General features: G+C 42.5%; 1 protein-coding gene across 1 annotated transcript; it reads right to left on the bottom strand.

The window, feature by feature from the left end:
• Positions 1–3,877: 3,877 nt before the first annotated feature.
• LOC139388166 (solute carrier family 30 member 5) lies at positions 3,878–14,146 on the bottom strand. The gene is made up of 25 exons (XM_071134739.1): positions 13,730–14,146; positions 13,156–13,278; positions 13,004–13,070; positions 12,808–12,893; positions 12,598–12,685; positions 12,387–12,474; positions 12,195–12,271; positions 11,889–12,059; positions 11,426–11,720; positions 11,075–11,283; positions 10,743–10,900; positions 9,469–9,598; positions 9,046–9,304; positions 8,646–8,872; positions 8,364–8,492; positions 8,094–8,262; positions 7,051–7,175; positions 6,654–6,788; positions 6,455–6,562; positions 6,128–6,310; positions 5,874–6,032; positions 5,000–5,236; positions 4,615–4,755; positions 4,373–4,483; positions 3,878–4,242 (listed from the first exon to the last, which is right to left on the bottom strand). The coding sequence occupies exons 1-25, from the start codon at positions 13,798–13,800 to the stop codon at positions 4,138–4,140; spliced, it is 3,651 nt and encodes a 1,216-aa protein (XP_070990840.1). The 5' UTR covers positions 13,801–14,146; the 3' UTR covers positions 3,878–4,137.
• Between the last annotated feature and the right edge of the window lie 57 nt (positions 14,147–14,203).

Raw genomic sequence — 14,203 nt, 5'->3', positions numbered from 1 at the left:
GGTAGACTTGAAATCCTACGAAGTCAGAGCCAATTGTGGTGTATGTGTCTAAGTCAGTCTGGAATATAACCAGTCTGGTATTAATAAATTGTGTATAGGGATTGAGGTGGAAATATGGTTTTGGGAATCAAGAGTGGAGCTATCTTGAGCATAGATAACAGTACAGGACATGGTGGGGATAGACTGATAGTATAGAATGATATGCTTTGGAAATCGGCCATTTTCTGTCAGATTTTGCACTTCCTTCCTGGTTGAAGGGCATTTTCCACAGAGGGTTCTACATGAAACTGTCCCTGTTGCTACAAATCTTGTTGTATCCTATGTTTTACATGAAATGTTTCTTGATGTAGGCATACTGAGAAAGCCAGTGGTTCCAAGAATGAAGGGGCAAAAATTTTTGTTTAAAAATAACCAAATAAAACAAGACTTACGGGCAATCTTGGTCTCATTATTTCACATATCATAAACTCAAAACATCAACAAAGTACATTGGCATTAATCCCTCAAAAATGTGACTATTAGAAGGGTGTGATTCAACTCGTGATAATAATGGAGTAAAACGTTAACTTACAAAACAGGCTCTAGCACAACAACACAGTGTCAATGTATCACATTTCTATGGATAGAAATGCAAAAAAAAGGGTATAACAATTTATCGGATTTGACCGATCAAATATAAAGCTAACTATCATCAACGTCATGCAATGGCAGCTTTGCCATTTTGACAAGGCAATTAATATACAAATACTATGTTACCAGTGTATCTTGTGTATGGTTACAAAGTCAGAAGAATTGGGAAGTTCTCAGTTCTTTGAGCAAAGGCATCCAACAAACAATTTCAACCTTTTAATTTACTGAGTGGGTTTGGTTTAGTCAGAAAATGCTCAGTATGAGGATTCATGTTGTACAGGCTGTTCAACAAATGTGAGGGTATGAACTTTGTTGGGTAAAGAAGATGAAAGAGCTGTTGCCGTTCAATTCTTACACAGAGAGGTTACGTCATTTAGCAAATGCTCTTATCCAGAGCAACTTGCAGTAGTGAGTGCATAAATGTTTAATACTGGTCCCCCATGGGAATCAAACCCACAACCCTGGCATTGCAAACTCCATGTTCTACCAACTAAGCCACACTGGACCTGTGTGTTCCACTCACTAAATTGGAATGAACCAATGAGTGATTCCTTTTCACACCTGGTTGAAATAGACCAGTGTTCAGGCCACAATAGGAGCCTTTCTTTCCTTCATGTGCCATTGAGCAGCAAAGGTTGGTAAAGTTCAGGAGGCACACCAATTTTTATTTGAAAATCTATAAATTGTGAAAATGAATGCCCCTGTGTTTATTTGTGCTTCACTTTCAGGGCCAGAGACTTCAGTCCGTTTGCCAGCTGCAGACCTATTAGTACCCCACAAAAACCCTAACATCACAGCTGTGGCGTTGTGTTTGTTTGACTTTGTCATTATTGAATTGAGACATGCAGGCACAGTGGATGTGAATTGAGAATGTGCATTGACTCATTTTGAAGGGTGCACTTGTTAAGTCCTGACCATCTCGGATAATGTTTAGACTGAGAAACACTTCCAAACTGTTGACTCTGGTCTTGGACAATTCAACTTTGGGTGAGTTATGTATCTCAGAAATTTGAAAGGTGTTTCTGAGGCCAAGTTTTCCATTCTTTCTGGACCTCAGTGCTGACTCTTGAATTAATTTATTGAGGAGGGCTTGAATAAACACAGAATATGGCATGAGCTTTTGTGCCTTAGTGTTGATTGAATATGTTTGAATAAGGATTATCCCAAAGTTGCCTTCAAGCTGTCATCAGAGAGAGTGTAATTGGATGTAATTCTTCACAAATCATAAATACAGTTTTGACATATGTTATATGGTTGTTATTCAATATTCAAACAATAGCACACAAGGTAATGAGAGAGCGGTCATTCACCACTACGGTTGAGTGGTCACTCCTGTTTTCTATCTGCTATTTCACTATGTCATATGACTGGTTTCTATGAAACTTCAAAAAAAAAAAAAAACGAAAGGCCAAAAATCCAGTGTTCCTGGCTGCTTCAACCATACGGCTTCAAGCTCCACAGGAGGAATCTGTCTTGTAAACTGATCTGGCTGGCCAGTCATGACCTCAGCCTTCAAGCATGAGTTCTCAGCAATGGTCTGGGTTTAAAAGAACAGCTTTCCAGTGTAACTGAGACAAATTAGCATCTGTCCCTACGGAGAGCAGCAGAAGGTACAGTAGTGCTGAAAAGATGAACCTATAGAGACACCCTTTAAGCAACATCCCCTTGTGCCTATGATGACAGAAGGTAGGCTAAAGAAAATAGGCTGAGGAGCCATTTGTTTTATTTTTCCCCACTTTGCATTTATTGTGCTCTTAACGCAATTTACTAAAGCAACATTTTTGTTTTTTAATTCTGCAACAGATTCATATTTCTCTGAGTGCTGCAATGTTAACTGGCAATGTGAACTGTACAACAAACTACAATAAACCAAGTTTTCAATGCCAAATAAAAACGTATCTTTGTAATATTGCTCATTTGGTGACAGCTTAATCACAGTATGTCACCAAGCTGTTGTCCAACAAACAGGTTGAGAGCCGTCAGCAGATCTGTGAATGATGGTCTGGGATCATGACGGGTACAGAGGGAACTCTGTGAGATGACAGGTGGCCGTGAACAGCATTAGCTCTCTGAGAATCCTCTTGGGGGTCTCATGGAACAATGTTCCCTTGGCCCTCAGCTGTGGATGGGCTAAAGTGATAACTTTTGCCTCTGTGTCCATTAGCTTGATGTGATGAATTGACGCTGCTTGATGTGATGAATTGACGCTGCTTGCTCCAGGACAGATGGAGTCCTGTTCCTTTAATGGGATCCTCATATTCCTCTTGAGAATACTCAAGGTCTTATTCTACAGCTTTGCTTACAATGGAGCCCCCGAGCAAAAATAGTCACTTCAGTGCCTGAAATAAAGCAAGGTGACATTGTTCCTAAACCAGAATGTGGGTTCAGAGGGTAGGCTAAACTCATTAGAATGGCTGTTAGCCTCACTGGAAGTGTAGGAAACATGTTCTTTTGAAGGTTGAACAAAATGAATGTAATTGCAGAGGATACAGATCAATGGAAAGATCTACGTCCTATAGGAAAAGTCAAGAACAGTTGACTACAGGTGGCAGACAGTCTAGTGGTTAGTGTTGGGCCAGTAAGCAAAGGTTGGTTTGAATACCTGAGCAGACATGGTGAAAATGGGCAACGTACCCTTGAGCAAGGCACTTACCAGCTATTTGCTCCAGTTATGGAGTTCAACCCTGTAAAAACACACCCAGCTGGTGTGACACATTTGGGATTACCAGGTTGTTACCTTGGGCTCAGATCCCAAAAATGGAAGGGTCTAGGTTACAAAAGCAGAGGACTTAATGAGATGGACCAGAGGCTGGCCAACAGCGGAATGGCTCTGACCTGAATAATGTCTGTGCAGATGCTCCTTACGACTGCAGTGAGAGGCTTTGAAAAGGAGCAGCTCTGAGCAACTGGGTCAGCCCAGCCATGTTGTCCCAAAAATAAAAAGCGTAACCGCGTGAGTGTCTTGAATGCATGTGAACACCAGCCATGCTCAGAGTTGCCATTTCCCCTTTAAGCCAGTCAAAATATCATAACTCAAGCAGTTAAATGCCAACCAGAATTTATGTACAAGTGATGGCTAGAAAATGGCCAATTGTAAATGTGCCATGCATGCAAGCACTAAAGGAAACTAGCTGCACTTCACATGAAATTGCCAAGACAGAAACTAAAGCACTGGCTCCTTCTAGTGGACAAGATGAGGTATTACAATACATCAAATAAAAGTATGAAACAAAAACAGGATTTAAAAGTTTATAAAATGTTTATTGGCATGACATGAATATACAGTCTTGATCATACATGCAAGTTACATTGATTGCCAGGCAGAACATACCTACTTTAGGTCAATGCATTTAATTACCAGGAAGTCCAACACCCAGGTGTTGGAACACAAGCTGTACACTTCAACACTAACATTTCTCCCAGTTGTTAAGACTTAACTAAAAAAATAAAAACATATAAGTCATACATTCTGTACAGTACAAGCAGCACATAGCACCAGCAGGCATCTCATAGGGTGAGTTGTTTTGCAAGGTCCTTGATCAGCGAAGACTTTAGCTGTGAAATAGTTGCAATTCTCATCTGCTTCTGACTAGAGTACTTGTTCTTAACCGTCTGAAACAAAGAATTAAATCAGGGGGACAGGGGCCATTTTGTAGAATAATTTGAACTAATCATTGGTGCATGTAAAGTCACAAACAAAGTGGCATTCAAAGCAAGAGGCAGTACTTTGTATGATACTCACCATATGCTTAGTTTGTCCCTCGTTCACCTTCAGAACATTTTTAGCGATGTGCTGCATGGCATGGACCAGGCTGTCTTCTGTGTAGTTCATGTAATGCTGTAGTGTGGAGCTCTGGGGTGAGGACACAGAGCAATAGCGAACAATGGCCTAGTTTCACTGGTCAGAATATCTTACAAAAAAAAAAAAAAAGTAGATGCCATTCAGAAAAATGAAGAGAACTAAACAAACTGATGACATCTTACCCATTCGCCGCAGTTGAAGACTTTCAGGGTGAGGGCAAAGGCGGCACTGGCCACCTGGGAGGGAGGGAAGTGCACCATCTCGTAGTCCACCATGGTGAGCTCCACAAAGTACTTTGCCAGGGTGTGGTGCTCAGCAGTCACCTGGAGAGATTTTAATTGGTGTGAATACAGGCCAGGGCTGTCCAACCATCTGCCAAAGAGCTACAGTCCTATAGATTTTTTGCACCAAGGCCAATCCAGTGCACCAGATTCTAATTAGCTGGTTGATAAACTAAGAAAGTTACACACATGGTTGGAGCAAAAACCTACAGGAAGGTAGCTTTTTGGGAACAGGGTTTGAGCAATACAAATGGAAGTGTATCAATGTTGAAGGAGGTTGGCATACCTCGCCAATCTTTGAGGCCCTTCTGAGGAACTGGAGGGGGAGAGGGCGGCCAAAGCTGAACTTCAGCACCCTTAGGATCTTCATCTCCATGTCCCTGATCTGTGCAGTGGTGTAGGCCTGGTCGGTAACAAAGGCAAAGTCTACGATCTCCGGAGGGTACATCTCCTCGTATTTGGAGGCAATGAACATGGCTGTCACACCAACAAGCTGGAGCTGCTTTTTGGGCACTGGGTTATCCTGGTGAACAAGATGTCAATCAATTGGGACCACACACAGCAATGGGAGAAAATTATTTATGGTTGTGTCCAACCCATTTTGTTGTTCTGCCCAAACTTGAAATCCTGGATTGGCAAAAAATAAAGCCTACTAGCAGGTTAAATGAAGTGTCTGCTACATCCCCACCATGTGGCCTCCCGAGTGGCACAGTGGTCTAAGGCACTGCCACTAGAGATTCTGGGTTTGAGTCCAGGCTCTGTCACAGCCGGGAGGCGGCGCACAATTGGCCCAGCGTCGTCCGGGTTAGGGGAGGGTTTGGCCGGCAGGGATAGCCTTGTCTCATCACGCACTAGCAACTCCTGTGGCGGGCCGGGCGCAGCGCACGCTGACACGGTAGCAAGGTGTTTCCATTGGTGCAGATGGCTTCCAGGTTGGATGGGCATTGTGTCAAGAAGCAGTGCGGCTAGGTTGCGTTTCAGCTCTCCCCGAGTACATACAGGAGTTGCAGCGATGAGACAAGACTAACTACTACCAATTGGATATCACGAAATTAGGGAGGGAAAAAGGGGTGAAAAGACATTCCCACCAAACTTCAAATAGTTTCAGATCAGGATGTCTAGGATAGTTGGTCAAGGAAAAGTTCCCACTGGCTTATTACCTGAAGGAAGCGATCAATGATTCCCACAGTCATGAACATGGTCTCCTGCAGCAGGCGAAACTTGATTTGGACCTGGACAAGCCAATCGATGAGGATAGCACGCATGTTGCCTGTAATTTCCTGTCCTGCCAGATAGTTGGGTTTGACAGCCTGATCAATCTGCAAGGGGAGATGACAGAGGGCCATGTAGGCAACAGGCACATGCAGTAAGACAATGCATTTGATGGACATAGTTACTCAATTTCAAAACCAACCTCAAGTTTCTGGAGATATTTGTAGATGTCCTTCACATAGTCACTGCAGAGCATGGGGTTGTCATAGTCGTCAGCATCTACATCCTTGATATTAAGTAGGACATCTGAGAAGGCCTGGCACAGCTCGTTGGGAGCACAGCCAGAGGTCTCCATTGGTGTGGGAGACATTGGCTCAGGCAAAACCTGTCAGATAAACACCAACGTTTGTATTCAATATGGGGTATAGTGGTGAACAAGGTCCAAAACGTGAATGGAGAGTTGAGCAGATTGAAGGCAAACAAAAAACAAGTGAAGCAGACAAATTGCCCATCACCCCAGAAGTCTCACCTGAACAGGGGCAAAAACTACTATTTTTGGTGGTTGAACCACCTGGGCTTTTTCAGCCCGCGTGCTGGTCTTCCTGTCAACCACCTTAGTGGTTTCTGCCTTTGCATTCTGTAGAATAATTGAAGCGGAGTATTTTAGTAAAAAAACATGGCAAATAGATCGTAAGCAATACATAGAGAACACGTTTCCGGAATCGCACCTTTTTCAAAGTCTGTCTGGGGACTCCAACATTTCCGATTTCGCCGAGCGCAGCTCGTGGTCTCAGTGTAGGCTTAGTTCCCAAAACAGCCTTGCCCGGCAGAGTAGTTTGGTTCTCTGAGGAAGCCAGGCGACTCTACAGCAATAAAAGAAACCATGTAGCGAGATTTATTCACACAGGCAAATAAAACAAGGGATGTCGAATACTGAATGACTACAGTACGCAAGAATGTCACGAGAAGGAAACATTTTTTTGCAGATGCACGAGGCGATTTCACTTATCGCCATCTGAGCTCCAAAACTATTCTAAACTAATGCATACAAGGGAAAAAAGAAAAAAAATCAAATGCCACGACTACATTACAACAAAGAGAAATTCAGCTAAATATAAAACTTACTCTGGTCATAGGGAGAGCCATTTCGAAAGATGAGTTGATTTGCTGAAGACAGAAAACACTGCACTGTACAATACCAAAGAGTGAATCACCGTGGTTTAAATGCAGGCTTACTCGAATCCCATTCGCTGCGTTCCAAAATTAATTGTCATCTGATTGGATGATACGCAGCCGCTTAGAATGCGTTCCTAGGACAACCAGTAATGACGACAGGATTCATATTTTTTTTAAAGACTTCCGCCTCCTTATAAATAAGAAAAATACGTTTTGTTTCAGTTGAAAACAAAGGCACTTTATTGTACTTAATTACGGTTTATCAACTTGTTTTGTTTGTTGATGTTTTCTATTATGTAATTAATTCTATGTTTGCAAAGATATTTTTATTTATTTTATTAGGCAAGTCAGAAGAACAAATTCTTATTTACAATGACGGCCTACCGGGGAACAGTGGGTTAACTGCCTTGTTCATAGGCAGGACAGGTTTCTATCTTGTTGGCTCGGGGATTCGATCCAGCAACCTTTCGGTACTGGCCAAACTCTCTAACCACTAGGCTACCTGCCGCACCATCAGTTGCTAATTTCCCCAAAGATTCTTAAAAACCTTTGATTTTGGCTCTGTTTTCTCTGATAACTCCACCATCACAGTTGCATTTCATGTAATAAAGTGTACACTTGTACTACACTGTTATTTGACTATTTACGGTCTTCTTATTACTGCATTTGTGCTAGTCATGTAGGAAACAGGACATCATGACCATACAACACACATTTCTTATATTGTGTTAACCTCTGATCCCATAAATGTGCTCTGGAGGCACATCAGGCTCTGCAGTAGCCACATATCTAGTGCATAATTACTCTTCTCTTCTCTTTAAAAATGGAGAAAAAATAATAGAAGAACATAATAAAGACAGTGGTTGTGGTCCAACTAAGATAAAAGTTATATATTCCATTTTTATTTCACATGAACCGCGCACACACACACACACAAACGCAAAAAAATTAAAATAATTTCAAAAATGTTATTTGGTACCACAGAATAAGTTACATGATACATGTTCCATCTTTCAGATAATTCATGGACTCCATTTGTTGTGTCATTGCCAGAACATCATGGAATCCAGTAGTGAGGCCAGACATGTGCTGGAAATAGGCCTCCTTCTCCACCTGGACAGATAGATTATTCACCCCGGCATCTTTCAGAATAGCAGTCACCTATAAAGAACAATATGAAAATGGTTTGAGATGTATTATTCATGAAAAACACAATTAACTTAACCCCAAAAATAATCAAGAAATTGTTTTTTTCCACTCGCCTGCTGTATGATCCTCTGCTCCACAACGTCTGACATCAGCTGCAGGTGAATCGTTCCTGCGATGACACTGGCTGAGTGTCTCCAAAAGTGAGGGTCGCGGTAAGATAGCACACCTTCTACTTTCTCAATCTGAAAGAGCACAAAAATACCCAACCTGATTATTAATTGTATGGTCCGCTCTTCAAACACTATCAATCAACTGAATACAAATCTAATGTACTTAATTACAATCTTTCAATTTTGATTTACTTTAGTATGTAAGTAGAGGTTTTGCTATCCAACCTTTTCCAGGGCGACGTTGAGGTCCTTCTCATGTTCAGGAGGCGTCCTCAAGAGGAGGACCTCAGCTGCATCTGTCAGCAGTGGGATGACACTGAGGAAGATGAGGGTGGAGATGAAGAGGGAACAGATGGGGTCAGCGATCAACCAGCCAAACTGACGAATGAGGATTGTGGAGATGATCACACCAACACTGCCCAGGGTGTCAGCCAACACGTGCAGAAAGACACCTGGGAAAAAATATGCATTTAAAGCCGTGATTAAACACTGACTGTGGTCCGTCATACAGTTGAAAACAACGAAGAGCAAATGAGCACCTAATTTGGACGTACATTCATAACACCTCTCTTCAGCTCAGGTCTACAAGGAATTATGAACAGTTTTTATAATGTGGATCACTCACCTCTCATATTGGCATTCATGCCCCCGCCATGGGAGTGGCCATGGCTGCTTCCATGACTGTGTCCATGACTGCTCTGCCCATGCCCGTTTCCACCGTGCCCATGTCCCCCATGAGAGTGCCCGTGCTCGCTGTGCCCATGCCCGTGGGAGTGGCCATGATCATGCGATGAACAGTTGCTTTTAGCAGCACCGTGGGAGTGGGCGTGGCTGAAGGCACAGATACCCACTAGGTTGACGAGGAGCCCTCCAACTGACACAGGCTGGAGAAAAAAACAGATGCTGTGTTATCAGGGTTACCAGACGAACATTTGTTTAAACTCTTTTGGACAACCTACATATTATTAGGCAGAGAAACTTGAATATGTTTGATACAAATGTGAACATAAAGAGGCATTATGAGAAGCTGTAGACATGGTTAACTTACTGTCAACATGTCTGTGTTAATGTTGGGAGGGTCTACGAGTCGGGTGACCGACTCCACAAAGACAAAGAAAGCTATGACCATGAGGAACAAGCCATTGATGAATCCAGAGAGAATTTCAACCCGGCCATATCTGCAAATTTAAACAGAACATTGATCAATCACATTTGAATTTCTCAACTTGACAATACTAGCTCCAGATAAGAATGAAGACGTCCAATTAGGGCTGGGCGATATGACGATATATATCGTGTGACGATAGAAAAACTTCTATCGTTTATTTCGTTGTGTCGCAAATCACTCTTTACAGCAATATTTTTCGTTCGATTGGACGACACTTTGCGTTCTTCCACACGTGCGGAAGGAAATTTGCAACACAAACAAACATGGAGGAGAGTGAACGTGACACAGAGCACGAAGAGGAGCTCGTATCTAAAAGTGGGGCTACTTCAGTCGCTTGGACGTGGATTGAGTATCAAAAGTCTGACACGGGCCAGAAAACCGTCCTCTGCAAAATATGCCGCAAGCCAGTCCTGACAACAGGCTCAAACACCACTAACCTCTTTCACCACCTATGCAAGAATATTGTGAAACAGCGTGGAGAGTCTAAGGATGAGACCCAAAACAGTACAGTCGAGTGCTCAAAACAAACCACCGACTCAGACGTTGCAAGAGGCTTTTGCCCGCGGCACACCATATGGCAAAGAATCACAAAGATGGAAGGAGATAACAGCTGCCGTTACAACTTACATCTGCAAAGACATGGCCCCAATTTACACGGTCCAGAAACTGGGGTTTCGTGAGTTGGTGCTAACACTCGACCCAAGGTACCAAATGCAAATTGATAAGTGACAAGTATTAATGCCAAAATAACATGCAAAACATAAATATATATATATTTTTTAGGCCTATATTTATTTTGTTTGCAACTATAGTTGAAGTGTTTTCTATTTACCTTTTTAGGTTTCATAAATTTGGTTACATTCTTAATTGGAAATGTGCACAAAGGTTCTAAATAAAAAGAGAAATAATCATATGAGTAAGTACCTTTTATTTATTGAGTATAACTCAAAATGTAATAAGAAATAGGCCTTTACATGTAGTCATTTCATATAAACTATTTATTCATTGAATTTACAGAAAATGTGCTATATCGTGATATGTATTGTTATCGGGATATGAAATTACTTATAAATCGGGATATGAGATTTTGGCCATATCGCCAAGCCCTACGTCCAATACCTCTTAGAGCAGCTTATCTCCATTACTGAGCTTACCCATAAGAGTATATCCTGGTTGCTTTCCAGCGTGTCATGAGAGCTGCAAAGAGGCCCAGCACTAGAGCAGAGCAGTCAAACAACATGTGGAAGCCATCAGAGATCAGGCCCAGGCTGTTGGTCCACACACCGTAGAAGAGCTCCACAAACGTGAAAGCCTAGAACGTGGAAAACAAGAAGTAACAAGCAATTTAGTCAACTAATCTTCATTTTTAGCCACCACAAAAAGCTCTGTAGATAAGACATGGTACTGAAATTCTCAAGTCTAGATCACCCAGTCCAGTCATCTGATATTCAGTCCTATGTATTCTCATACCTGAGGTTCTACTTACCAGATTGAGACAGAGGAAGTAGAAAATCTGTCTGGAATCATACTCCTCCAGGATCTGTTTGAGGGAGTCTTTGATGAAGCGGGGCAGAGACTGGGACGTGTGCTGCAGGGCGTCCCCCATGAAGTTATACAGAGGGGTTCCCTCAGGGGAATATCCCACCAAGGTCCCCTTCTGACCCTTCTTCGATGGTGACGACAAGATGCTGTCAGCTGAAAACAGTGAGAGGGGCATTTATGGTATATGACATGCTCAATGAATGCCACCTGAAAGTTAGACTACAGTCCTTACTCTGACGAAAACTGTCTAGCCACCATGAAGTCAGTCATTACTACTGCCGGTACTCTCACTCACCCATGATGAAGAAGATTGCACTGACCAGCACCCCCCCAGAGAGCACATGCTCCGTCTCTGTGCTCTCTTGCTGGGGAGTCTTGCTCATGGTCCGGAACTGTTCCGTCAGCGGGTGGGTCCAGAAGTTGGCCAGCAGCAGCCCACTGAGGAAGAGAAAGATGGAGCCGTAGCGGGCACACCTGGGAGCCTCCATCTTGGCAATGCAGATGGACTCTACATAGAACTCCAGGATCATCACAGAGAAGATGATCATCCCAAATGGCAGGATAAGAGCCGACCATGACTCCACTTTGCTCTGGAAATTTAGAATCACAGTTTAGGCACTTTGTACTCTTTATGCAGTAACAAATACCCAATTGTTTGGGCTCTTAACCTTACTGAGACAAAATATTTGTAAGAAATCTGATAAACATGCATTATAGATGTCTTAGAATTGTGCTTTCCCATATTATCCATCTCTTACCTCTGTGGTGGCTGAGAGCACTATGACCCAGGGCAGCAGGACTATTGAGGAGACCAGGTTATCCAGGGCGTACAGGCGTTTGGCTCCCCCGATCTCCACAGACAACTTCCTGGAAGCTGTGTGGAAGCCAATCTTCAGGCAGAGAGACACCACCAGCAACACAACCCCACCCTGAGAAAGAGAGCATTAGTGGCTTAACTTTTCTCAAATTGTAGAGAAAGGAGAGAAGATGGAGTTGAGACACAGGGAAGATTACATCCACTAGACAAGCAAATACTGTACTTGTGATGTGATTGATTTCCTTACCTTGTGATCTGCTACCCCCAAGAATGCAATAGCAGTATAGAGAGCATGAGTGAGGGCACTGTCATGGTGTCCTTCAGCTAGAAGAGCAGATGATTAAGGGAAAGACTATAGAGGTTAGACATTATGATCACCCATTCCGAGAAAAAAAATGCACTTGTACTTCTATTCTATCGTGCATTTCAGAAAGGATACGATGTTCCGCCATCTTTGCCATGAGGTCATCATTGTCAAAGAGAAGGAGACAGATGACAGCGATAATAAAGAGAGCAGCACCTCTGGTCTACAACACAAACAGACATGTTGTCATTCACCACATCCACAGGGGTTTGGAAGACATTGAAATGAAGATTGATAAGACTGTTTAGAAAGAACATAAAAAAAACAGATGCACACGTGTGCTTACCTTGGAGGGGCCACCTCCTGAGCTTGTGAATAGAACACTGAGGAGTGCGATGACCACCACATCGCTGTGCTCAAACAGTAACAACGTCCTGAGCAAGAAGGAAAAAAATAGGATCTTATCAAGGAGTGTCTGAGGTCGTACAAGTAATGACATCAAGAAACCAGACCCTCCATTCAATCAGACGGTCACACGGATGACATGACATCTTACCTTAAAGGTCCACAGAGAGTGAGACCAAAGAAACCCAGGAGGGAAATGATGCAGCTGATGACCGAATGTTTGAGAAGCTTGATCCACTGCAATAAAGATGGGTGAGGGTCACGTGATTACTCCTGGAGTGCATATGCTGTCTATGACACATTATTTGTGTCTCCGAGTAAGACCTGAAAGCAATGCAAAAACATACCTGTCTCTTTGAAATTGCTTTCCCAGAAGAGAATGGTTTTTGGAAGAAAACCAAAATCACTGCACACCTACACAGGAACAAAAGACAGATGTATTTTCCATACATAACAGAATAATAATCGGAGGAGAAAAGGGTAACCAGGAGCTACTCACCCCAATTTTAGTATGAAGATGAACTGAACAATATGGACAACTTTGAGGAGGTCATATGATTCAAAGATCCCAAGAGCCTTCAACACCTTGGACACAAGCAGTAACACTATGTACCTGGTTAGCCTGAAAGAGAGATTTAGATTTGTGAACATATCAAAATACTTAAACTTACATGCAGAATACCTGCTGTTAACTTTTAAATGATTGGAATGAATTATCCAAAGAGAGTATAAAGATTTCAATTTCAGTCAAATGCAATCTCAGAACATGATCTTGCCCACCTAGCTAGGGAAGACTAGTGATGACAATCTGTGACATAAACACAGCCATGATGTAAACAATAGCCTCACTTCTACCGTAGGCTAGCACTGAACAGAACATACAAGCAAATACTCTGAATTCATCAACTAATCTGGTACAATCGTCACAGGATATATAGTTAGTCAGCGAAGACAGCAACTGACTTAGCTGAGGAACGCTCAACTCTGTTCTATATTGAGCATTCCTCAGCTACAGCTAACCTAAGCTGCCTAACCACAACAATTGAACATTACTAGAAAACTAGAGGGCTTACCTGGCATTCGGTACTTCAACCCTGCCAAGCTGTCCACTGGAAAGTACATTGCTGCTGTATTTGTCATCCATTTGTATAGCTAGGCTGAAATTCAACAAATGTAATGATCCATGCGACCAGGCTGGTGGTTGCTAGCGAACGTTGGCCTTGTAAAGTTGTGTCAAAGAGATTACTATAGTAGCTGTTGTTAGCCAGCTAGCCGGCTAGCTTATCATTATAATTCAACAAGACATCGTAGCTAGCTAGTTAGCAAGACCTCCCTCTTACAATACAGATGCAGACCATGTTCGTTCAAATATCCGGCATAATTAAGAATATGGTATCATAAACTATTTGTAAAATTGCTTCCAAAGGAAAGAATACCATCCCAGATGGTCGCGGCCACACTTCCGGATACTGTAAACGTTTCCACGTCACAAATTCTCGAACCTAATGCCGCGTTCAAAACAACTTGGAATTCGGAAAAATACGAGG

Source organism: Oncorhynchus clarkii, chromosome 29 (genome assembly GCF_045791955.1).
Source record: "Oncorhynchus clarkii lewisi isolate Uvic-CL-2024 chromosome 29, UVic_Ocla_1.0, whole genome shotgun sequence".
NCBI classification, from domain to species: domain Eukaryota; kingdom Metazoa; phylum Chordata; class Actinopteri; order Salmoniformes; family Salmonidae; genus Oncorhynchus; species Oncorhynchus clarkii.
This window is presented reverse-complemented; position numbering and strand designations above follow the sequence as displayed.